The sequence below is a fragment of the Hirundo rustica genome, chromosome Z (genome assembly GCF_015227805.2).
Source record: "Hirundo rustica isolate bHirRus1 chromosome Z, bHirRus1.pri.v3, whole genome shotgun sequence".
Lineage (NCBI taxonomy): Eukaryota > Metazoa > Chordata > Aves > Passeriformes > Hirundinidae > Hirundo > Hirundo rustica.
The window spans coordinates 34,684,996-34,712,624 of NC_053488.1; the positions used below are offsets into that span (position 1 = coordinate 34,684,996).

Sequence of the window (27,629 nt, forward strand, 5' to 3'; positions counted from 1 at the left end):
ATACACAGCTCCAGGTGGTTTGGATTCACATTGGGCTTAGATGAAAAATCCTTGTCTAACAAAATTTTAAGACAGGCAATTTCCTTACTCTGTATATACACAGAAGGTATCACTGCAGATCATCACTCAGCCTGGAGAAGATAGTAAAAATACTTTTTTCATAGTAACAGCAAACCCAAGACCATTAAGATAAAAGATACTGAGCAAATTGACGGTCTCTTCAGTCTTTTTATTAGTATTTATTGTTATTGTTATTCACACTTAGACAACTCAGTTACATTAAGTGATTTATATGAAGAACTGTATTAATATGATAAGGTGAGATAGTGTACACACCGCATTCTGTAGACAGTGAAGTAGAACCTTGATAGAAGGGATTATTTCGAAGAGCCTATGTACAAATAAACGTAACTTTCATACTATATACAAACTTATGTTCACAGAGAATACACTGATTCAGAGGTACAAGAGTTTCATCTAGTGAATAATGATCCATACACTTAACACATGAGAAAAACTGGAATTTTCAGGGGGTTGCCTGGACTTGAAAAATAAAAAAATACATGGCAATGCATTTTTACTTTTAAAGTTTGAAATGAGTGAAGATGGGAGACTCCAGATTTTTCTTACAACACGCTGAAAATGGGGAATGATAAGAGTATGAAAATTACAAAGTGAAACAAACATGCTAAAAACGCTCTATTACAAAAATAGCATCTGATTGTCAGTTATAACACACTACTATTTTCACATCACAATACCATGTCCTGATCTTGCCATCTTAAGTGACAGAAATAATTTTAATTCATGTATGTCAACTCCCCAGAGTCAGGACTGCAAAATTAAAACCGCAACAGAGATCTCAGTAATGGAAATGAACACCAAACCAAGTGAAATCCTTTGGCATTACTTAATTTTGATAAGGGATTAAAATAAATTATTGATTTCTGTTGGGTAACCTGACCCTGAAAACTTTTTGAAAAACTGACAGAAGTAACTCATCTCTTACAAACTTAGTAAAACATAAGGAACTTCCTTTACTGTGATCTTAGTGGGAGAAAACATCAGAGCAGCTGATGATTTAATTGCTTCATTGGGCCTGACTCTGCAAGCATTTTATTCCTTCTGGGGTGAACAAGGGTAAGTTGGCTTGAGTCCCTACTGCAAAGGTAGTGTGCAGCATTTTGTACAGCCCCACAGGAAAACTCGAGTTATGGGGAGCAAACTACCTTGACTTACAGCATCACTAAGGCAAAACCAGATCCTGCTTTACTGAATATTTATTTGTCAGTATTTGACATTTACCTTAAACAGAGACATGGAATTGATTCTTTACTTTAAAATTAATGATCCCCTTACTTAGAAACCCCATACTAGTCTTCTGGGTTTTTATGGCTTCTTCTTGCATTAAGACAACTATGTGACATAAAATAAAAATAAAATAGTAAAGTGCACCATCTTTAAAAATGTGTACAAATTTCATTGTTGGGGATGATTTTGTGTTTGATGAGTGGTGAATTTACAGTAAATCTACATGAATGTACAGTTCATTTACCAATCTTGAATTACTCAGTCTTGTCCTGGGCTGTTTCACTTATGGCTCCTGTAGGAATGATATGGCCAGTTGTGTATCTGGTCTACCCACACTCCAAGAGATGACATGGCTTCTAGTCTGGGGCTGACCATGTTAATGTGACAACATGACTTCTGGAATGACACAGCTTGCATCTGGTCAGGCAGGAGAATGGGCAGGGGAAGGCTCAAACTGTCTGCACCCATCCAGGGAGACAAGTTCTGGGATGCTGCTCACCGACGCCTAGCAACACACTGCAAACCCGCTGGATGGCCTGTCTAACTACAAGGCTGTGAGCCATATGTGACTGTTGTATTTGATGGGTGCACTGAACTGCAGAACTTCAGATTGGAAGTGACTCTCCCCAGTTCCAATGGAAATGATGGATATCTCAATACCGATATTTCTGTAACTGATAGCAACAGACCCAAGAAGGATAATTTTAACATCAACCAGGAATAAAACCCATGGCTGTTGGAGGACTGGAGCAGGATTGATTCTTCTCCACACCACTGAGTGCAAACTATTCCATTTGATAATCTCAAAATCACTTTCGGCAAATATTTTTCCAGGTGCAAATTCTTCAATTTAACTTTCCAGGAATAGCATAAAAAAAAAGAATCATCTGCTCAAACCACACCTCTTTCTGAGTGTCATTGTTATTTACAAGAGGTAAAATTGTTTCCAAGAATACAAGTGAATGTAATTTATCTCCTTGTACATAGCTCCCAGGACAATTAGGTTCGTTATGTAACTGCATTTATGAAATACGGGAAGCTAAGATAAAAGTCTCTATCTTGTCCAGGTTAATGGCAGAATTCTTCTGTATTTCCTTGAGCCAGTTCTTAGAGAAGGGATTATTTCCATAAATAAAGAAAACCATCTGATACAGACTCATATTTGACTCAAAACATAAGTTATATGGACCACAAGATGCTATTTTAAGGAATTACAGCTGAAAGAATAATAATTAAAAACACTGAATATCCCCTTTTTTTGCAAAGTATGTAATGAAGTAAAAGACAACCAGAGAAATAATCCCTTAAAAAACACCCAAATATTAATAATATTTCTAAGCATCTATTTTTTTCACAGTACTTGGATTAACTACATATTTAACTTAACACTTTGTGGACCTTCATATCCACACACAACAGTACCATGAGTGACAGTGACCATAAACTACTTCAGAGTAGTATATGTGGAAATCATATGGTAGGTTCATTGTCATTACAAACAAATGACACCTAGATAAGATTGCTTGTCACCCACTGTGCTTTATGCTTCATGAAGTTTATGCAGTCAGCCACATCAACTGGATACATAAGCAGAAGCATACAGACAAAAGAGTCTGTCTGCACTATAAGAAAGCACTAGCTTTCGGTAAAATTGTAAATTTAAAATACATCGAGCTTTGCTGAAAGATTTTTCCATGTCTACATGTAGTTCTTAAGGAGAGAATCTTCACACCACACTTTTAATCACACTTTTATAGCTTTTACCAAGTTGTGACCAGGGTGGCTTCTGCAGAGGGAATAGCTGAAGAACTCCAATGGTATTTTGTACCAATGGGGCCCATGCTCATATTTAATTGCAATGAAGTTAGTGCAGAAAATCTTTAAAACTGGCTACAATCTGAACCATGATCCTCTTCAAATGCTACCAGAGATCCCTTCCAAAAATTGTGTTCAACATTTATTCCATTCAGAGATGATGGTGGCACAGAGGGTTGATTATTTAATCTGAAGTTGCATTCTTATCTTACTTGCTGCGTTACCAAGCTGGTGCTGAAAGTGCTGAACTAGAACAGGATCTTTGTCATAATGCCAAATTTTCTATTAATTACTCATTTATACTTCATAAGGATTATGCAGACAGCAGTATCAATTGAGTAAATGGGCACAGGCATGAAGGCAGGTGGTAGAGGCTTCAACACCCAAGCACTTCACTGCAGAATTTGGGCAGTGTTGAGGACCATATCCCTAGTGAAGTCATTCAGAACTTTAGCTGAAGAAACTAGAAACTGAACTTTGGCTTCTAGGTATGCAATGTTTAGAAGAGTTCATGATCCCACACTGAAATAATTATGAACAATGAGAAACACTTTATGCTGGGAAATTTGCTGAGATTGTAAAATAGGAGTGTTGCAGTAAGTGTGTGCATTTCTGGCAGCATTGAACCTGGACAACTCACTGACGTACAGTCACTGTGTTAGAGTAGCTTTTGATTGTTCTCTCAGTATTCCGGTTAAAGACTGAATTCCTTATGTACAGGATAAGGGACTAGGGCTCTCCCTCCATCCCACTTCTCTTTTCCTCTACCAGCCAGGAGAGCTGTTGTCTCTTAATCAAAGAGCAAATCAGCATCTAAGAATCCACAAATGGTTTACCCCAGAAATAGAAAGGTGCCTTGGCAAATATAAACATCATTCACAGACAGCCTTCACAGAAAGCACCACACAATTGAAATCTGTCCTATCACCTCTGGATCTGAGGTACCACTGGCAGAGTTATTCAGCCATTTGAAAAATGAACTGTCCAACAAAAACAAGGCAGTGGGAGCCATGAGGAGTTTTATTCCGGAGGAGAAAAAGTTATTTTTAATGCCTTCCAAGATAAATATGTGATAGGGAAAAACAGACATGGGAAAGAAATTAGACACATTTTAAGGTAGTATAGAAATGCCATTACAGGATACCAGTCCTTAATGGTATACATAAAGGTCTTCCTATAAGCTGTTGATGCTGGTTACTCTCTACTCCTTACCTGCCCTGAGTGGGGCAGCAGTCTCTGGTGCTGATGCCCTGAGTGCACCAGAGTGCTCTTAGAGCTCTGAAGGTCAGCTAGGAATTTTCCGTTTCCAGTGTGGGAGTTGTTACACCATGATTGCATGAAGTTTAGGAAGAAAAAAAAAAAAAAAAAAAAAAAAAAAAAGGACTAGTGTACTAAAGAGAGATCAGACTCTGGTCTGGTTTCTTGATTTGAAATGTCAGATCAGTGAATCTGGGCACTACAGTATTTTTTAAGTGCCCACAAACACAGTGCTTCCTTTAGATCACCCCTATGTCTGATTCTGCATACTTGGGAAACGATTTCCTATTTTGAGCACTGTCATCAGAAAGAAAAGTATTTGGTGACTCCTCTGGAACAGATAGTACTGTAGAGTCAGCTCTATATTTTGGGATACGTGTTTCAGTTGAGGTCAGAATTTGGGTTATAAATTTGTTTTAGGTTGCTCTTCTGTCAGTAGAGGGCACCACAGTGATGTAAATACACCCACATTTCCATCGCGTACATCCAAGGGAACAATTGTTAAAGAGACGGGCAGCACTATCCTAAGTAGTAAGGATTCTGCACCAGTGGAGGATCTTGAATACAAAGACAAGTTTCTGCTCTCAATGTGAGAAGCTCACTCTAAAAAGCACTAAGAAGTAAGAGATGTTGCTTGTTGTATGGTGAAGATCAAACACTGATTCTGCATGTAGCTAGGATTTAATATATGAGTAGCAGACATTGCAACTCCTAGTATCCTTCATTTTTTTTTCATTAACATCTCACTTTTTTCTTCATGATATCACATAATATTAATATTCCTAATACTAATTTTGTGCTGTTTTCTCTACCATTGTTTTCTGTCAAGTCCTTACTTTCTAATCATATACTGTTACATACAAACACATATAACAGGAAAAAAGTAAAGGACAAAGGGGCGGAATGAGAAACAAACAGTGTGGAGCAGAGAAAAACAGACAAGACAAAATGTGCTGAGCCTTCTGTTAGACAGATGTGAACATGGCATTGCCATTGTGAGCACAATACACATATAAAACAATGCTGAAACAGGTCACAGAAATGCACTGAAACTTCATGAACTCTTAATTGCACAAAAAACTTGAAAAAACAAATTATGATTATCTGAAATAATTTCTTAACATTTATTCCAGTCCTCTCATTTTTTTAAAAATCAGCCAAACTACAGAAAGATTAATGTTGATTGCTTTCTCCCTTCTTCTTTTTTTTTTTCCCCCCGTTGTTTTTTTTGTTGTTGTTGTTTGGTTGGTTGGTTGGTTGGTTGTTTTTTTCTCTCAGTTTTGCAGAAAAAGGATGTTGCATTTTCACTCCTTCCTGAATTTCTTTAGACATGCACACTTCCAGCAATACTGAAGAATTTTCATGTAAATTTCCTGCAGCGCCACTGTATTTAAATTGTGTTTCTCCTACCTAGTTTCAAGATTTATAACAGCAAATGTGAACTGCCCCAGCTTTATACAACAGCTGGAGATCTCTTCCAGCAATAACTATATGTAGCTGTGAAGGTCCTTACACTCCTAGTAATAGTGAAAGACTATAAGGTATATATTCACTTAGCAATTAGGCTGCCACTTTATAACTACTTCTATTTTCTGCATGAAATACTATGCATAACCAAATTAGCCTTTTTATTCTGGCATGAAAAGGCAAACTCATAATCATAACAGCATCTGAAAGCCATAGGTACTGTTGATATTGCTGCATCAGAAAAAATGGTGTGTCCACATAGCTGTATGGTGTCACTGCATGCTGCGTTGCTAGTAGAGAAGAAAGATTATCCCCATTCTGGTCTTTGCATGAGAATGCAATGAAAATCTGCACCAGTTACAAAATGGTCAGGCATCATGGCTCCTTCAGTGCCGGAGACAAGAGTTTCTGGAACCTGAAGAGTTTTGCAAGATGTTAAAAAAACACCATTAACATCCTGCTGATTGCCTTTACCAATCTGTGATGCAGATGATCAAAACACTGATTAATTCCCTGGCTTTGCTGAAATCACATCATATAAATCCACTTACATGAAGGGACATACAAGCCCTTCCCTGTTTGTGACTCATCACTTGGTGTATGCTTTCCACTCAGGAGTTTCAGCAGATTGTCGTTAAAATCCTGTACCAGGGTGTGTGGGGTGTGGTGCCTCCACGAAGTTAATATTAGCATTCCCCTTAGAAAAGGAGAGCTTTAAGAACTGAGCACACTGTGTGTCTGTGTATACTACTACGGAGAAGGGGAGGTCTGCAGGCATGTACCATAGACAGAGGAGAAGCAGTAACTTTCACTGTTGCCGTGCGTACGTAGCATGTCCAGTACTGAGCAGCGGGAATGTTCTGCAGCAGAGAAACCCTCGGTGCACCTGGACTCAGCCCTTCAGGTGTAACTGCACTGTCCAGCAGCAGCCATTCTTCTTCTCTGAGATTGACCCTTTGTATCCTTTTCTTTCTTTCACTCTTTTAAAATTGAGGAAGAGGAAATTTACAGATCCATGGGTTATTCCCACTGAAGTTTTTCACTGTGGTTTTGTTTTTGCTGTTTTGATTTGACATATTTTTTTGGTTTTGGTTTTTTCCTGTTTTTTTGTCGAGAAACAGCACTTTCCACTAGATGGAGACAGGACACTGGATCACTTTGTCCTCCAGAAGGACACTGACAATCAGGAACACAAAGTAAAGCCCGAACATGAGGAAACCCAGGATTTTATTCATCCTCCACTTGCAGGAAGCAATGGAGAGGATGACAAAGAGCAGCATGATGAAGAGGAGGACAATCGCACAGAACAGACCATTGCTGCTGACTGTCACCGGGGCAAAGCTGTTAACCACAGCATAAAAGAGCCATGGAAGAGGAAGGCTGTTAAGAAACAGAAAAATTAATTTAAAACATTGCAGAAGTCCAGAAAGGAGAACTAGGAAGTTTCTGGTGACAATTCAAAACACAACCAAAGGCTTACTGCATAAACTGAGGCAGGAAGAGTTTCAACTCTTCCAATAACTGCATAAATAAAAATTGTAAGCTTTTTGGTTCTTGGGGAGAACACACAGGATTTTTGCCCCCCACTCTTTCACCAGTTATACTGGTGAATTTTATTTCTCTTGGGTGGCAAATCACCTGGCATCTTGTCTGTCAAGTGGAAAACCCCTTTCATTTGTTTCTAGATTTCACACCATCTGCAGAAAAAGCTATTTGCACTTTTTCCAAGAGCCTGCCTGACAGGAGGGCGGGTTGCATAGAAACACCTGGCCATGACAAACCAGCACTCTGCAAGGCACTGCCCACAAAATTTCACCCTTAAATATCTTTGTCCACATTTTCTGCATAAACCTCTGTTAAACTGTGAACTTCAATTGAACTTCAGCTTAACTTCTATTTTTGTGTTTGCTGTCATGGCATTTCTCATCTCTCATGCCACAGAAGGAGACAAAATCCCTCTGCAAGATGTCAAGCTGAAATAAATATTTAAGACACTGATTGGAGCTTAGCAGGCTTAGAAAGCATGAAGTGAGTTGTTAGAAGCTCACAACATTAAAACTTTGAATAAGCAGCTCAGGAGAGAATAATTTATTACAGCTGCAGTACTAACTACACCAGTCTACAGCTCAACTGTGCCATTTCTGTTGTAAATGTAGCAGACTGGTGCGGGACAAAACCATTTCCATCAGCAGGAAGATTAAACACTTTTGAAAAGTAAGAAAGCACCACAAAAGATAAGTAATTTTGTAATGCATCCTCTGTACTCCAAGTTGGAGGGCATGGTTTTCATGTATTTTACAGGTTTGCTGCATATAGATATTTCAAAGATTTAATACTTCTGGATTAATACAAAAGTGGCCAAGTTTTCCTACTATGTCTAAAGTACTGCCATTAGTTAACAGATAAAGAAAAAAAAAAAATTACTATGCAATCTAACTTCAGGATTTTTTTTTTTTTCTACGTTTATGCAGTTGCTGGTATATTTTCAGCTGTGAAAACCAGGTTCTCTTCTACAACCAGTCTGTCTGGCACTGTAACTACGACTAGACCTGTTCTTCTGTTTGTGTGTGATAGCAAGAAACAACCAAAGATGGAGAAATTGAAAGTAAGGACATGATTCTCAGTACCTCCATCCTATGTTGAAGATGGGAATGTGGGAACAAAGACAGAATTTATTTGTGTTTTTCCTGCACATTTTTGAAACACTGAGGCATAGATTACACTATTTCTGAACCTGACCTACCTTGGTCTCGAAAGACCAAAACAGAATTTGAATTATAACATTATGCCACGAATCAATTACCCTAGAGCTGCCATGAAGCAGTGAAGTGTAAATAGAAAACTTCTGCACAATCTCATGTAGCTTCACATTGTCAGAGCTATAAAAAGGGTCCTTTTTGTTAATAGAGTCTTGGGTTGTTATTTGGGACTTGTCAGGTATAGAAAAAGAAATTAATCACATGTCAACAGCAGCCTAAACTAGTTACACAAGACAATGACTTTCTGTTGTTATTACAGCAAACACGTTGAATACTGCCGAGGCAATGAATTCCTAATCATAATTTTTAAAGAAAGCTCTAATATAAGCACGACGAGTGGCAGCAGAAAGCAAATAGCAACTTCACAAAAGTATAAATAGCTTTGAAATTCCTTTTTGGAAAATGCCCTTGCACATCTTTAAAGTGCAATTCACTTGCTTAAGCCTCTCTGTAATATATCAAAGCAAGAATTAGGCAACAAATTTAAAATACTTCTTCATGTAGAAATCCATAAATTTCAGCACACTTACCACAGTAACACTCACTGCACATTTGCATCACTCTTCTTTTTAAAGATTGCTGCTTTTGGGCAATACCACGGTAGTGTGCTAAGGACAAAAGACTTGTTTAAAATAGACACAGTTTTCTTGGTGTAGAACTTACCCCACTGTGATGTCAAATATGTTGCTTCCAACAGAACTGGATACAGCCATGTCTCCCAGACCTTTGCGTGCTACAATGACACTGGTAATAAGGTCAGGAATGGATGTGCCAGCAGCTAGAATAGTCAATCCCATGATTTCTTCAGTAATACCAATGGTTTCTCCAACCTAGGAGGGTTTAAAGAAAACCAGAAAAAAGTGTCCTGCAGTGAAGAAATGTTTTCAGCTGTCCTGGAGTTTCTCACTAGCTTGGAGAATACCAGGCAAGATCAGAGAAATACTTTTCACAGATTTCTCCATTTATCGGGAAAAAGACAAGACTTTCAAATAGAAGCCTAAGGTATTGACAGGCAGTTGCTTATGTTACAAGAACAGGAAGTTGCTTATGTTACAAGAATGATCAAGTCCTGTGGTCAGGCCAACCACAGCTCTCTGAACTACTTTCCACTTAGTGAGTACTAATTTACTTCATCCATGGTAACAGCTCCCAAAATAAAGCAGCACCCAGCATGAGATAGATGGACTCTGATTAGAAATGATCTTTTACAGTGCATAACATAATGCAGGGCTTTTATTTTGTACCAGTATCACCTCCTTACCTGGTGTGCCCACCAGACCATCAAGTAAGAAAAGAAGGCAATCCAGCTGATAGAGCCAAAAAACGTGATAGGAAAAAATTTTCTTGATGTCTGAAACATAAACAAGGAGAAACAGAGAATACCTATATTGAAGGGTGATGTCATACTCATAATTGCTTCTCAATATGAGAGTGGCTCCTCATTTTTTCTGATGGCCTGATTATCATCAGATTATCAAAATACTTGTCAAGAAACGTACAGATGCCCTGACATTGGTATATACTTACCTATGCCTCATTCTTTCAATTGCCTCATTGTCATGAAGTAAGATCTCCTAAGAACTTGCATGATGAATGTCAAGTTCTGGGTTGTCATTTTTATCATAATTTTTACAATGCGGTGTGGTATGTGTTTAGCTCAATAGTGGTTTGACTTCTAAATTTATTAATAATTTAATGTTTCTTCAGAATGAATGTTTTCAAATCGCTTCAACAGGTGCCCATATCTTTCCTTCCCACATTAGTAACTTTTTGCAATAAATTTCACAGTCAGTATAACAAAGACTGCCATATGGCAGAGTTTAAAACATGCACACCTAAAATTTATTATTTACTCTGCTTGTGAGAAGTGCTCACTTTCTCAATAGAAGATATGTTAAGCACATATTTCCCATGCTTCATTTTGTAGAGAAATTCAATGTTATAATGTTATAAAAATACGCAAAACATACTGTCAGGCCCTTCAATGAATTAAAAACTCTGTGTAACACTGAAGTAATTTAATTTTCATTTTCACTGTTTCCCTTACTAGAGTCAGATTTTGAACAGACAGTGTTCTTGCAGCCAATGAATGGGTTATATTCAGATCAATGATTTATTTTGGTTTCTGTTCTTTCCAATCTTTTGCATTTTCCTATTGACTAACTGAATCTGTGTAACAAAAAGAGGTCAAGTTAACTACTAAAGGAAGGGAAAAAAACTGCAGTACTGCACCAGGCAAACACTATTTAAATCAAATCAGTACTTAAAATTAAATTTGTCTGTGAAAAAATTCCACCCGTTTTTCTTTATGGTCATTGACCTTCTGAATGCAGATCTTACCCGAGATGATTTCTGACATGTGACTAGCAGAGTCCTACAAATTTGCATGAATAACCAGTAGGACTGCCTGTGGAAGTAAGTTTTACCACTCTGAATGCGTCTTTCAGCTGCTGCTCAGTCCTGCAGTACATCTTCCCATTCGGTCCTCACTAAATCCACTTCCACTCCAGAATTTTTGTGCCCCCTTCCATTGCAAGCCATGCCCCTGCTGCACCAGGAGGCTCATAAGTCTGTGGATCATTCCTAGATGTTGCAGGAGTAGATGGGATTGCAGGGCTTTCCCTCAATGTGACTTTTGGAGAGAAAATACCATTTGTTCAGATTCAGATTCTTCAGTGTTGCTGTGTATTATTTGGTTTCATATTGTATTTCATTTTTATAATGGGTTTTATAATGGTTTGTTCTATACATTCTATATATTTCCCCTAGAAAATGTACTATCCTGAAGTCTGTCCCTGCCCATCTCCCCAGTCCCCTTCCTAGAATGTAATCCGACCCTGTTCCCACCTTATCCCTGACTGGGTACTGGTCTTTAGCCCCCTTCCCTGGATTTATAAGTCCCACACCACACAGCTCTTGCCTTCTCTTGGTTCAGGCAGTAGGATGGGGTTCCTGACCCAGGCTGGGGCAGGACCACAGAAGAAAGAAAGACCGAATAAAGCCCTGGTTTCTCCGCGGATCAAGTGCAGACCTTCCTTTGCCATCAACAGGGTCTCGCTCTCTCTCCTAAGGGAAAGGGTCTCAGCTGCCTCCTGGGTTTTGGGACCCTGAGGATAAATCCTTCCAACGGCGGTTTGTCTCTCGAGCTAGCTGGGGCGAAAACAGAGGTAGGGACTCCGGGAGAGAGACAAGCCACAGGTGTGGCGCCCAACATGGGGCTTGAACCCACAACCCTGAGACTAAGAGTCTCATGCTCTACTGACTGAGCTAGCCTGGCTGACAACGGAGCTGAGGGCTCCATGACTGACACAAGCCACACTTCAAGCCATAATAAACTTCTTTTTAGGGAGTTTACAGAGCTGCACAGCCAGCTTTTCTTATATAACAAAGTCAACAGGCATTTATGAAAAAAAGCTTCACATATAGGAACTGATCAACACAGAACCACAGGGTGGCTGTAGACCAAGAGATGATCAGTGTATTGGGCTGGCCATTAGAGCTGGTCAGGGAGCTCTAATGACACGTCACTGTGTTTTGCCAGCTGAACCTGAAAACAATCAGAGACTATGTAGACTTTCTGCTGATGTAACTGGAATGAACTTGGGACATTAACTGATGTAAAAAGGGTAAAGTCAGCAACGGCAATTTTGCACACTCATCTACAGCGTGGGACAAATAGAAGGTCCATATCTGCTCCAGCAGCAGGTGCAGCTGCTGGCTGTGGTACAGAGCACTAATTCCCTGTGTGTACTTTGCATAATGCTAAATGTCCTTCTGAAAATTGAGCATGTTGACTAACATGACCTATACAATTTCACAGCTGGATGGATATACACAGAAACACATATAAAAAATGGTACAGATTTAACAACACTACTAGAGGGATGGAACACCTCTCCTGTGATGAAAGGCTAAGAGAATTTGGATTGTACAGCCTGGAGAAGAGAAGGCTTTGGGATGACACAACTGCAGCCTTCTAGCACCTGAAGAGAGCCTCTAAGAAAGATGAAGAGAGACTATTTACAAGAGCATGTAGTGACAGGACAAGAGGACTGTAAGGAAGTAGGTTTAGATTGGACATTAGGAAGAAGTCTTGAGTATGAAGATGGTGAGACACTGGAACAGGCTGCCCAGAGAAGTTATGAATGCCCCATCCCTGGCAGTGTTCAAGGCCCAGCTAGGCCAGGATCTGAGCAACCTTGCCTAACAAAAGGTGTCCCTATTCATGTCATGGGGGTTGGAACTGGATGATCTCTCAGGTTTCAACCCAAAGAATCTGTGATTCTAAACTCCCTCATAATATAAATAATTGAACTTCTGTTAGAGTAAAAGAAGTGGTACAATAGGTGTTTTAAACAGATTACCTTTAAATAGCTACCATGGAACCTGGAAACATAATTTTCATATAAATTCTGCTACTGTCACAAGCACTGTTTTTAGAACTACTCAGGGTATTTTAGTTATCTATTTCTTAATTGCTTCTCAACTCACAACAGAGTTACTTTTTCAAAAGAGAGTTTTAAATTTCTATCAAATCAGAAAATATGGTCATGAGCTTATGATATTTAAAACCTACTCAGATGGACTTTAAGCTTAAAATCAAAATTTTATATGTACTGGGGGACAGAAGACCTTAATGTGAAAAGGAACACAGTTGATGGCTGTTACAATGATCTGAAAGCAGTGAAAGCAGAATTAAGTCTGGTAGAAATAAATGAATCTAAATAGTAATTTCCTCTTTTAAAACTAAGCAGCGAGCATTTTTTTTTTCACTATTCTTGGTAGTCAACTTTTCCAATTTTCAACATTTTTCATCTTCCTTGTAGAAGCTGTGATTTTTGGCATGACACATGGCTAATGAGACAATGAAGCAATGAACTTGCCGGAACTGGTCACAAAATCTGCACAGAGCACCTTGCAGCAATGCAATTTGAATGATCACTGCACAATACTCATGATTTAAGCATACACTGGCTTAAGCAAAACTAATACAACCAGAGCCATACTGGTCAGTAATAGCTCTCTGACAGTGCGATTATACACACCAAATGCTTCTTGCAAAACAAGGAGATACTGCCTATCTAAGTCAGACACCCATGGAATTTGAATGGCTAAGAATTACGAGTCAGTAACATTGCAGCCTGTGTACACCTCGCCTGTCTTAGTTAATCCTCTCCCACTAAAATTAACTGATAAGCAGCAGTCCAAGATACTTTAATAGGCTTAACACTTAAATTACCTATTTTAAAATGGGGAACATTTAAATTCAGAAAGGGCAAAATTTAAAGCTTGTACCTACCTTTTACAGGTGATTAAATAAAAAATGGACTCCATAGATGCTGCTATATAATTTGCATATAGATGAAAATTTTAAAAAGCCACAACAAGAATGCTGATTGGTTTTTGTATGCTGGATTTTATTCCAGAGTGTAACAATAATAATCACGCTTGTTTTGTAATAAGTTTCAGCATTCTTTTGAGATTTATGTAATTTCTACTCTCTAGCTCTTTGAAATACAGAGAGCTGCTAATTCTACGCATTTGCCTAGAAGAATTAGAGGCAGCAGACAGCAGTACTTCTCTCCATCTTTTTCAGTAGTTGTTATGGTGGTTGCCTTGTAAAGACAGAGTGCAGAGTTTATTAGCAATTGGCTCTTTTGTGGTCCTAGTAACAGATAAAAGAGAGAAGCGATTGCACATTCAGTTCATATGCCATTTTCCTTTAACAAAAGCAAAAGGGTTTTATAGTTCCACTGTAGATTAGATAGATTGGTACAGTTCCTGTCTATCAGAAACTTTAAGAATGTTTTTTCTTGATACGTTTCTATATATTTATTTAATTCTAATGTCTGCAAAACAGGGTTATAAGTATCAAAAATAATCCAGGTATGAAGGCTTTTCTTCTAAGAGCTTGATCCTGGAGTGTAGTGTGTGCTGAATAATTTGGAAGGTAACTCTTTTAATTTTAGCCAGCATTATCACCAACATCTTTAACCTGAATGATTCACATGCTTGTCTCATTCATAAATGTATCTACATTGACAAGTTTGATCTTTTTTTCACACTTAACAGTGCTTAACTCTGATTACTCAGAACCTGCTCCTGGATCTGTACAGGAACATGCTGTCCTTTGTCCCCTTGGTAACAGTGCATCTCTGTATGGCAACAAGAGTTCATGGAAGTTGTATCTCTTCATTTGTAATAGGAATTTGCAGAGACAGAAGGAAGTCCCCCATATGGGTCCAGTGATGGCCAGACTTTTTTCTGAGCCATTTTTCTGGCCTGTAATGCAAAGGGATGGACAGTGGAGTAAGGTTATAAAAAAGAGGCGGTGTTCAATATCTGGTCCTGACTTACTGGGGCACCTTGGTCACATTTTTTCTTTCAATCCTTAAATATCTCCAGGAGGTGGACAATTGCGTATGTGACCTTTACAGAGCCACTGGGGAAACAAGCCATCAGTACAGGAAAAATACCCATTATTGTTCAAAACACCTGGGCAAAAACTCAAGAAAATAATTCCCCAAGGGCACCCCTACCTCTGGGATATGCCAACATCATTATGATGTTATAGTAAGGATTTTAATATATACTGGCTTAATGTGAGCAGGTGTTATTAAGGCACTAAACACATAAAAACATCTCAAAGTTAGTCATTCAGCTGACAGCTAGCTGAAATAATACATAATCTACTCTAAGTATATAAAAATCTGCATATGTGTGCACCAGAGCATAATAAGGGAGCAGGATTTTGCTAACTTTAGAATCAGAGACCCTGTCTACAAAACAATTTTTCTAGAGCTTCTGGGTTTCATGGAGCTAAATGTATCTCAGAATAGTACAAATAAATGCAGGTAAACCATCTCCTTTGTGTGGAGATAAAATATACATTATAAAAAAGATTCTAGATGGAAAGAAGAACTTACTGAAAAGTGGACACCCACAGAGGATGCCAAGGGCTCCATATGGTCTTTCAAATCAGTATATAGCACACAAGCATTCACTTTATATATGCATGTACTAATCTGAGCACCTTGATGCAGAATTTGGGTTCCTGACTAAAATTACCACACCTGCAAATCTGATGGCAGGCCTATCTAAAAAGTCTAATTGAGTATTACTTTAGGTTTGCTTTAACTTTTATCTCACAGATTTCATTCAAATTTGTTTTCTGATGCATATGCTGAGCTGTGATAGCAGGCATCATTTTTGTTAGGAAGGGATTAGTGGGGATGGCACACAGAAATAAGTGAGAATATTTTGAAGATACATTAATGAAGCATACTTAAAATGTTAGATAGTATATGCAACCATCTGGTTAATTCTTTGACAGCAATGTTCAAAGTAAGCAGCTTGTCATACTGATACAGCCCATTATCTCTTCTGTTAATGTACCTGTAATTACAAACTACTTTTTTTTTTTTTCCCCCCCCCTTTTTTTTTTTTTTTTTTTTTTTTTTCCTGTATAAAAAACTACTCCTTTCAGTGAATGGAGTTTTAAAACTCTCTTGTCCACTCCCCTATCTGGCACCATGTTTATCCTTTATGGCAGGGTATTTTAGCTGCTGGATGTCAGCATGGAGCTCTGTTGAGAATGGTACTAGTGTTAATAATCACACGTATCACACACTTGCAACCTGCCAAGATATTAACTTTCCAAAATTATTGTTTACAAAACTGTTCTCATTTGTACAGTACAGAATATTGGATAAAACTACAGGTCTACTTGTATTATCTTCCAAATTTCAAAATTCAAAACAATGCCTAAAAATATTTCTTACTCATTTTAGATCAAATTATGAAGAAAATTACAAGGATTGTTTTGAATGACAAAAGAAGGGCATACATTCAGAAATAAACAGTCTTGAAATTCATGTAGTATGTTCTGTGTGTTTGAAGCAAAAGTGATTTCCAGAGTTTTCTGGAATCTTTAAGAAAAAGAAACCTTAAAGGTTGGGAAGGAAAAAGTGTCAGAAGGGAAAGAAGGGAAAATGTCACTTTATAGCCTTTGGAACCTGTTATCTAAAAACAAGCCAGTGATCTTATTTTAGCTTCCTTCTTGCACTGAATTGCAGTTTTTCAGTGTGTGGGATGGGAAGGTTTTTCACTGTGTGTGAGGAGGAAAAAAGAATTCAGGGTGTTGATTTATAAACTTACATGCTGTGCATGCCTCTCTTGCAGCAGTTTTAAACCCATTTTGATCCAGAAAGGAAAAGAGATTAAAACACCACTAATTTTAATTTTTTTTTCAGCTCTTGATGCTCTCTCTTTTACTTTCCACGAGCCTTCCCAGTCTGGTCTATTTGTATAAAAGTGGTAAGCCTTGGTAACTTGTCAGTCTTACATTATATCAAGCTATGTTTAGGACAAAACTAGCATGTATTTTATGCATGAAAGGACTTACGGATCTCATCCTGGCACCAAAATGACAAGATTATGGGTAGAAGAGAAAGGTCTAATAGAACATGAATTTAAGAGAAATGCATATCATTATGTTTGAACTACAGAAAGAATTTTGACAGTCTAAAATCCTCCCAGTCACAGCCTTTAGGGCACCGTGTATAGACAGATACTCAGCACTCATATGCTCAGCAGAAATTCAGAAATACATATGTGAAGGCCTCAAAGAATATTTCTGACCATTCACTTCATGTTATAAAATGTAAGTGAATACAAGTTAAAATCTTTATAGAGCTATTAGTGACCAGTTGCTCATAAACACCCATTTGCCATTTGAAGATTTGAATACTAATGTTGTGGCCTCTTCAAAGAAGAAACCATTTAAAAAACCTAATAGATCTAGTTCTTTTTTGGCATTTAACTAGAGAGCCACCCTTTTGTGCAGAACAGACTGACTTACAACAGTTACTTACAGGTTTTCTGACATCTGGCAGGGTAGCCCACAGTGGGAAAACAATGGGTAACACAAGAAGATAAGTGAGCTGCTTGCGTGGGGTTTCAGGCCAGGCCAGGCTGAGAGGCTGTTCCTCCTCATCCTCTTCATTCTGTAAGAAAAACTCTAGTGAGCATATTATCAATGTGGATGAAATGAAGTTAGAGATTCTTTCAAACGGAGTTCAAGGACAGTGTTGTGTTTCAGGGAGAACTACAGCATCTGAAAACATTGCATTAACACCACACCTACCTAATAACATTAGCTAGGACGCACCAAAAAAGGACACTTTGTCTGGACTGTGAGGTGTCCCTAGAGCACAAGCTGCCTGAGGATGTCCATTTGTTGACAATGTGGCTGGTGCCTTGGGATGCACAGGGTGTGGTGTCTCTGACAAGTGGTCTCATGGCTCTCCCTAAGGATGTGGGCTAGTCTAGTCAGGGATTTAAGACTTGTCTGGGCTGCATCAAGCCTGGCCACACAGACGAGAAAGAGAATGTGTGCACATATGTGCCTGTGTGCACACAGAGAGATGTGCATCTTTATGTGTGCATATAAATGTATAAATCTATGTAACTTCTTAAGCTTTTGCGAGTAACTTCAAACCTTACTATTAAATATATATGCATATGTATTTGTATGTATTGTCTTCTCCACAGGGAGATAGTGAAATTCTGGCACCTCTGGAGCTCTAGTGCTAAGCTGCTGGAGTCAGACTGGGCTGCTGAGTGCTCTGCCCGTTCAAACTGTGAAACTAACAAGGACAGAGATGGCCCAGCTTCTCTGGGCCCCAACACTGTCACCAGGTTGTCCACATGAGGAAAGAGCTTCTCCTTGTCTCTACCCAAAGACTCTTATGTTCAGACCAGTCACAATACAGAAGTGTTTCTAAAAACTTGGTGCCAAAACTGAAGACACTCCTCTCCAGTTTGTGTCACTGATTTTCACATCGATCCCTAGTCTCCATTTATGTGTAAGCTGCCCACCTGTCATCCCGGCTATAGAGTAGGTGTATAGGAACCCTCTCCTGTGACAGAAAACATTTGGCTGCCACACATTTCTCTTTCTTTAGACTGCTTCTGCTAACAAAATGGAGCAAGTATAGTAAGCATGACTCAGCCTTTTGCATGCATGTATTAAAATAACCTTTTAATTGTTAACATAGGTAGGTGATGTCTCCAGAACTACACATAAATTGCAGAATCAGGCAACTGAAAAAAATGGCCTGAACAATACTTTCACAGAGATGTGTGTAATGCAAATGCTGTTAAAACTGTGGAAAGATTTCTAGAGAGCTCAATGGAAGCTAACAAAGTCTGAAAAAGAGCACCCAGTGGAAACTGCTTGATAACGTGAATGATATATGGTGACTTCTTCAGATAATGTTTATGGGTTTTATTTTTGGAAAAAAAGGATAATTGAGACATCTCCACAATATGCATGTTACTCCTCCTATAGATTTATAATTGGTTTATTTTCAGTTACAGTTGCCCTGTATTAAGATTAATTACATGAACTTTATGACAATGCTATATGAAGCAATCATTTAAATGACCAGACCAGCTCTTCTTTTCTAAGCAAAAGAGTTATTGATAAAATGTCACCATATGTTGATACTGTTAATAACATTTTCTACTTACTGCTAATTTTGAAGAACTGGTCTTGATTATTCCACTATTGTGAACTTCTGAATTGTTCAACTACTTGAATTGATCAGTACCTATAGAAACAAGCTCAGCTCTTAGATTGGGCTCTTCCACTATGAAGGTATCACCTGACATCACTGGACTGGAAGCAAATTCCTCTTTACCTCTTGACACACTGAGAAGTTGCAGCTACTTTTGTGTTGCATGTTGATGTCAACAGAGGACAATATTTTGCTAACCCCTATACTTTGTGAAACTCCCAAAGTGCATGACTGTATGACAACAGTAAAGTGAACAGGTCATAATGGTTATAATAATTTTAAAAAAATAAAAACATATAAGCACAATTTGTACTCAACCCAGTATTTCAGAGGCTCCTGAGCAGCTTAAGAGGCTAGCTTTTGCCTTTAGCTTTCAGCTCTTCACTGAAGTGGACATACTATGCTTCATTGCTGGAAATTTACTGAAGACTGACTTTAGAGGAGCTGCGCTGGAAGAGAAGTTTGTGAGGCTACTTCCCAAAACCAAATGCATTCATTTTCCATTCTGGTAGATACTTTTGTGGTGGGAAAATCAACCTGACACACAGGCTCAGATTTGAAATATGATGACTGAGATAAAATTTGAGCACAAAAGGACCAGTTGAAGGGTTGCCTAGGTAACTCCTTCTGAATGGCCTCTGTGTAATTCAATCAGCCAGCTCAGCTGGAATAAAGCTTGCTAAGTGACTGCTGCATAAACATCACTGTGTGGCAAAGTACTTCCTGAATTGCCATTTTTAGAGATTAGCCAATCTGATTAAGAATTATATTTAATTGCAGCAAAACTTTACATTAGTCTGAGTTTGCACATGAGTCTTAAAAATATCTAGACAGTAATGCCTATGTTGGCTCATGCAACACTGTACCACTACATACTACAGTTCAACACTGGGCCTTGCTCTAGTCTCATGTCTATGTGAAACACCTCTGGGTGTGCATGAGCACAGAGGCAACATGAGTGACTGTAGCAAGGAGCCACAAAGAGCTGCTTTTGGAGATTGCCAGATGTCTCCTGAGAAACCTTGATCTGTTCAAGATCTTTTCACCTTCCAGTTGTCCAACATCATCCCTTTCCCCAAGACAACTATCCCCAAAATATAAGACCAAACACCATCTCATAGTGCAGGCAAAGCACTTTTTCTTCCTAGTTTAACTCCAGGATATATTACAGGTGTTGCAGAATGGATGTTCATTTCCTATTTTGTAAATCGGATTTGGCATCTGATTTTCAATGTTGACCTCCCAAAATCAGTGGAAGTAATGAAGTTCAAAGTATTTGTAGATCTAGCTTCCATGAATTTCAAAGCAATTATCCACTGATGCTGAAGGAAAGAATGGGAAATAATTTTGGCAGTTCTAAAACCACACAAATGCAAGTGTCATGCTGTGGACTAAGCAGCAGCGACAGAAAATTACTCAGCACAGATTTAAGGCAGAGATTGCATGCACTGTCTGTGGTTCCAGCCATTTACATACTGAATATGCACTATCACAGTTTGTAGAAACTAAGCCTGAAAATATAATTTTATTTCAGTCTATATTATGAAAACTCTGTACTTGCAATGTTCAGTATGATTATATTCTGCAGTGCTAAGAAGAAAATGTGATTATAATATGATATATACCCAGGAATTCAATTGCCTAAACACATATGATGGTACCATTTTAGATACCTTCTGGTATCTGCCTTGACCCCCACATGCTCTAACAGAAGTAAAGAATATTCTGCTCACTTTATGACACACCTGCCACCGCTGTGCAAAGATTTACATTTCTTTAGGGCAGCTGAAGTACTAGTCCCTACCCATCTCCACTCCAAAACTCATTCCCTGCTATGTCACTGTGGCTAATTAACGTCAACGATACTGGACTGGACATATGGGAAAGCTGATACAATGAACTCTGATGATAATCCATTAAAAGGAAACTGCTGTATCAAATCAGAACAAAAGCCTGTTTACACCAGTACCTTGCACTGGTCAGACATGGGCATTTAGAGACTAAGTATTGGAATATGACATATTTTTTCATTTTCCACAAATACATAGAATCATAGCAATATTTAGGTTAGAAAAGACACTTGAGATCATCAGGTCCAACCATAAACCTAACACTGCCAGTTCCATCACTAAACCAAAGCCCCAAGCACCACACCTATACATATTCTGAATAATTCCATGGATGGTGACACAACCACTTTTATGCTTGATAACTGATCTGATGCTTGATAACCATTTCCATGAAGCAATTTTTCTAGCATCTGATCTAACTTTCCCTCACACATCTTGAGGCCATCTCCTCTTGTCCTGTCACTTGCTACTTGGGACAAGAGGCTGACTCCTACCTGGCTACGCCCTCCTTTCAGGCAGTTGTAGAGAGTGATAAGGTCTCCCTTGAGCTTCCTTTTCTTCAGGCTGAAAAACCCACCTCCCTCAGCTTGCTTCCCACAGGACTTGTGCTCCAGACCCATCACCAGCTCCATTGTCCTCCTTGGGCACACTCCAGCAATTCAATGTCTTTCTTGTAGTGAGGGGCCCAAAAGTGAATACAGGATTTGAGATGTGGCCTCACCAGTGCCAGGTGTACAGGGGGAAAATCACCGCCCTGGTCCTGCTGGCCACGCTGTTGCTAATATAGGCCAGGAAGCCACTGGACCTCTTGGCCACCTGGGCACACAGCTGGCTCGTGTTTAGTTGCTGTTGGCCAGCACAGAACCACAGCATCATACAACAGTCAGGTTTGGAAGAGACCTCTGGAGATCTAGACTAAATGACCCCCAGGTCCTTTCCCACCATAAAGTTTATCCACTCTTCCCCAGCCTGTAGCATTGTTGCATAGGGTTGTTGTGACCCAAGGGCAGGCCCCAGCATTTGGCCTTACTGAACCTCACACCACTGGCCCCAGCCTATCAATCCAGCCTGTCCAACCCCTCTGCAGAGCCTTCCTACCTTCCAGAAGATCAACACTGCAACCCAACTTGCATCATCTCCAAAATGATAGGGTGTACTTGATCCCCTCATCCAAATTATCAAGAAAGACATTAAACAGGACTGGCCTCAGTACAGAGCCCTGGAGAACACCACCAGTGACTGACAGCTAGATTTACCTCCGTTCACCACCACTCTTCCAGGACCTGCCATCCACTCAGTTTTTTACCCAGTGACCCATCCATACCAGTCCACCCATCCACACCATGAAAAGCCAGTTTCTCAAGAGGAATGATGTGGGAAATGGTATCAAATGCTTTACTAAGGTCTAGGTAGACAACATCTAAAGCCTTTCTACACAAGTCAATTTGTCATAGAAGGAGACCAAGTTTGTCTAGCAGGACCTGCGTTTGACAAACCCAGGCTGGTGGGGCCCGACTCCCTTGATGTCCTACACCTGCTGTGTGATGGCACTCAGGGTGATCTGCTTAATGACCATTACTGGGATCAAGGTCAGACTGACAGGCTTGTAGTTCTCTGGATCCTGCTTAGCACCCTTCCTCTGTAGCTGGGAATCACATTTGCCACTCTAGTCAACTGGGATGTCCCTAGTTAGCCAGGACTGCTGGTAAATGATGCAAAGTGGCTTGTGAGCACTTCCATCAGCACCCTTGAAGGGATCTCATCCAGCCTCAGAGACTTGTGTGCGTTAAGCAGTACAGCAGGTCACTAGTCATTTCCCCTAGGAGTATGGGGGCTTCATTCTGCTCCCCATGCTTGTGTTCCAGCCTAGGGGTCTGATTGATCCTGATGTCAGTGAATCTTGTTTTAAAGCAAGATTCTCTTTCATTAAAAAATGAGGCAAAAAAGGCATTCCATACCTCTTTTGTGTTCCTAGAACACCTTTCATTTCTAGAAACACATTTCATTGTCTTTTAACTGCAGAAACCAAATTGAGTTCTAGATGGGCTTTGGCCCATCTAATTTTTTCCCTGCATAACCTCACAATATCCTTGTAGTCCTCCTGAGCTGGCTGTCCCCTCTTCCAAAGGTCATAAACCCTCCTTTTTCTCTTGAGTTCAGCCTAAGCTCTGTTCAGCCAAAGCTCTGTTCAGCCAAGCCAATCTTCTTCCCAGACAGCTCTTCTTTCAGCACATGGGGACAGCCTGCTTCTGCACCTTTAAGATTGTTTTCTTGAACAATGTTCAGCCTTCCTGCACTTCCTTGTCCCCTTGGGACTACATCCCAAGGAATGCTATCAACCAGGTCAAAGTTTGCCCCCTGGAAGTCCCAGGCAGAAATTCTGCCAGTTCTGCTGGCTGACCTCCTTACAGCTCTGAGAATAGAAAGCTCTCCTTTTAGAGTCTCTGGGCCCAAGGTGGCCTCTGACCACCACATCTTCCCCTAATCCTCTGTTCACAAGCAAAGGTGCCAGCTGGGCATCTTTCCTGGCTGGCTTCCTCACCCACTGTGACAGGAACATCAAGGCATGTTTCACACAGCTCAGAAACCTCCTGAGCTGTTCCCTTTCTGCTGTGTTGTATTTCCAGCAGACATCTGGTATGTTGAAGTGTCCCGGAAGAAAAAGGTCCAGCAATTTTAAGACTTCCTCCAGCTGCTTATAGTATATTTTTGTCTTCCTCCTTGAACTAGTGGGATTGTCTATACTAGAGTCCCACCAGGATATTGATTTGTTGGTCTTAATAAATACTCATAAATACTAAACCCTTTTATCACCACCATCAAGCTCTAGAAAGTCAAACACTCCATAACATACAGGGCTACCACACCACTTCTCCTTCCTTGACTATCCCTTCTGAAGAGTTTATAGCCATCTATTGCATCACTCCAGCTGTGTAACTAATCCCATGATCTTCATGTTACTGCAATTACATCATAGTTGTCCATCTGCTCAATGGCTTCCAGTCCCTCCTGTTTGTTGTGCACACTGCATGCACTGGTGTAGATGCACTTTAGTTGGGCTATCAGTCCTGTCATGTTTTGGGGTGGGGGAAGGAGCCTTAATAACTAATAACTTAATAACTGTTCTCAGGTGCTTCTGTTGTTTCTAATGGCTGGATGATGCTTAGGTCTTTGCAGCTGTATATGGATCTTGATCCACCACCTCCCCTGAGATGGTGAAGGTGCTATGTGAATTAGTACAGGGACATTTCAAATGTGTTCTGGTGTACTCAGCACACGATGGAGCAGACTGAAGTACCACATTAGCACACTGTTCCTCAAACACTGATGTACCATTCCTAGGCTTATCTCTAGCATGCCTGGTTTCATCCCTTTCTTCTTTCAAACCTAGTTTAAGGCTCTTTCAGTAAGCCCTGCTAACTGATCCCTTTGCCCCTTTGAGACAGGTGTACCCTGTCTGTCATCAGCAGGCCCAGACTTGTTGAAGCCAATCCATGACAAAACCCCCTAAAATTCTGCTGGTGCCACCACTTTTGGAGCAAGTTATTGACCTTTTGAATCTTCCTGTTCCTTCCCTCATCATGTCCTCCAAGTGGAAGAATGCAGAATGACACTCTTGTGCCCCTCATCCCTTGACCAGTCATTAAAGATTAAGACATAGGTGCATTAGATCTTCACATATAATAGTCATTACTGTGTTTCTATGAAATCCTTATTAATTCTGTCATAATCCTATTTTACCCTTTATGCATAGGATCCTCATTTCTTCTTGCTGATGCTTGAGACTGTCTTTTTGTTACAGAGATATTTTGCAGTGCTGAATATCAAATGTATACTAATGCCTAGATGGGATAATTGTGGTACCCTGGCATATATTTTATTGTTGTTATTATTATTATTAATAATAATTTAATGTTATTATTATTATTAATGATGATAAGGAAATTAGTCTTCTAATAGGAAAATGCCCTCTTTGCATCTTAAGAAATGAGATTAGAAGTGTTATTCTGCTTGGTGTTCCCTTTCATACATCTGTAACAGGTACTCTTTTAAACCAATCTGCATACATTCAAAACTCTATTCTTGCTACTTCAACTCTTCTTTTATTAAAACCATTACAAACAATTTAAAAGGCACAAAAACTATGGATGTTAAATATTTCACAGTTCTGTTTTTAAGAACATCTATCAAATACTCATCTGTAATCCCAGGGAAGAAAGCATTTACTGGTTTACTCAGGACTGTTTTAGAAACATGGGATGGTTTGGGTTAGAAGGGACCTTAAAGATCACCTAGTTCCAACCCCACTGCCATGGACAGAGACATTTTCCACTAGATTAGGTTGCTCAAAGCCAAACCCAGGCTGGCCTCGAACACTTCCACAGTTCCAGATGGGCTATTCACAACCTCTCTGGGCAACCTGTTCCAGTACCCTAGCCGTCCTCACAGTAAACAATTTCTTCTTAGCATCTAATTTTCCTTTTTTCCTATCCAATTTTCCTATTTTTCCAAACAGAGGAAATGATGGTGTGTTTCACCATATGTAAACAATACAAACATACAGTGATATTTCATCCACAATTATTTTGTTTATATACAACAGCCTATAGCAAACTCCATCTGCCAAAATCAAAAGGTCACTGCCAAGGTCACTCCTCTAGCAAACATCACAAAATCACTGTTTCCACAGAGGCTTACACTCACGTTACATTAGGAAAACCAGTTGTTTTTCTGGCACATTAAACAGAATTTTACACTTTTTTTCCCACACATTAGGAGGAAATGGAAAACAAGTTCAAAGAACCACCTGAAATTTACCAGAAATACTGAATCTGCCACTGTTCACCAGCTACTTGTGTTGTATAATAACTAGAACGTATTAACTATAAACACCATAACGGCTAGAACATATAAACTATAAACACAAGAGGATTAATCTGTTAGTCCACCTAGGATGAAGAGTTAAACTATAAATTCTCATGCTTGTACATTTCTTGTGCATTCTGACTGCTGATACAATTAATGAATAAAGAATTAGCATGAGGGCTCCAGAAAAAATGAAACTTAAGACAGGAATTACGTGCGGTTCCATTCGCTTATGCTACAGTATGGATATTAGACCACCTATAAAGAGGCAACTTATTTGCTGCAAAAGACTGCTCAGGTTTTTGTTTTGTTTTGTTTTGTTTTGTTTTAGGGTGGTTTTTTGTTTGTTTGTTTGCTTGTTTGTGAGTTTTCTTTTTTGGAAATGAGCTCTGTACAACCCAACTTTCCACAATGAGTAAGTCAAGAAAAACTGATGTGACTGTGATCTCAATCAAAATGTTCTCTATCCCAGAGGCATGTTGTGATTTTCAAAACTGAGGTTTATTTTTTTTCTTTAGAAGGGCACATCTCACATTAATCTATTTCACTAGAAAGGCAGAAAATATAGGTAATTGGAGCCGTGCTATGAACAACCTCAATCTCTGCCTTCTGTTTCTTTTCTGTATGTCACATCACTCATTAATCTTCTCCTACATGTCATTAAATTAAAAAAAAAAAAACCAAGGTGAGATAGTAAGCTAGTACAAGATTATGCAATTTCTATAGGGTGACTAAGAGAGAAAGCAACAGCTTTCCTCACAAATTCTTAAATAAAATTCAAGCAGACAGTAATATTAAATCCATTAGCTTTCAGAATGCATTCTGGATATGTGAATACTCTTTTTAGGACTGCTAATTTGTGCTAATCCTTGCTCCACCATTAACTCACTGAAAAGAGCTACCTTTTGAGCAGACCCTAGGGGAAGGAATAAGGTCAGGTAAGTTGGTCCAGCTTGGTCCAGATTCTCCTATTGCTGCTTGTGTCCTCTTGGGCACTTGCAGAAATAAGTAAAATCACAGCTCCCAAAACTTACATGCTGGTTTTTATGCTATGTTATTGCCAACACTCTTCAGAGAATTTGAGAAAAAATTCTCAGAATGTAACACACAAAACTGCAGTCAACTCACCAGGAGAAATAATAGCTATGGTATCATGGAGGTACTTCTAAAGAATAAGCTTTTGTCTTCATACCATTTTTCAAAGTCCTAATTTTCAAGTAAGTCTAACTGGTATACAGCAGCAAAAAATGTGGAGTAGGCAACTGAGTAGCATTGTGAAAATAAAGATCACCACCTTCTGATAGCAGCACCTTCTCTTTAAGTTACAATGAGCAAACATTGTCTTTAGACCAAGTGTGGCAACTGAAAAAGTATTTGGGCTTTGGAAAACAATTTTTTTTTGATGAATCAAATACCAGGGATGCTGGAATATATCACAGCCTTACAACGAGGGCTGCTCTAATCCTCTCTATCCTCTCACTGTATGAAATAGTAATGTTTAACATAACTCAGATTAATACCCTGAGACAAAGAATGTGATGTACATTTAAATGATGAAGTAGGTCTCAGCATATCAATAACTCAAGCAGCCTAAGAAAGCTGCCACAGTACCAGCTGCCAGGTTGGGAAGGAGACAAATTTGGAAAGGCCACTGGGGAGGAATCCAGCATGGGCCATTTCAAGTTAATTTGATGTGAACGGAATGAATATTCCAGGGCAGGGGA

The 27,629-nt window shown here is 39.3% G+C and overlaps 1 protein-coding gene across 6 annotated transcripts in view; it reads right to left on the minus strand.

Annotated features, from left to right (window-relative positions):
- Positions 1–226: 226 nt before the first annotated feature.
- Positions 227–27,629, minus strand: part of SLC24A2 (solute carrier family 24 member 2) — a 115,707-nt gene continuing 88,304 nt past the window's right edge. For all 6 annotated transcript variants that reach the window (XM_040090307.2, XM_040090306.2, XM_040090308.1 and 3 more), the window contains 4 exons: positions 17,483–17,614; positions 9,871–9,960; positions 9,273–9,439; positions 227–7,230 (listed from right to left, as the gene is read on the minus strand). In XM_040090307.2, the coding sequence (XP_039946241.1) occupies positions 6,981–7,230; positions 9,273–9,439; positions 9,871–9,960; positions 17,483–17,614 (639 nt within the window). In that variant the 3' untranslated portion in view covers positions 227–6,980. The remainder of the gene's footprint in view (positions 7,231–9,272; positions 9,440–9,870; positions 9,961–17,482; positions 17,615–27,629) is intronic.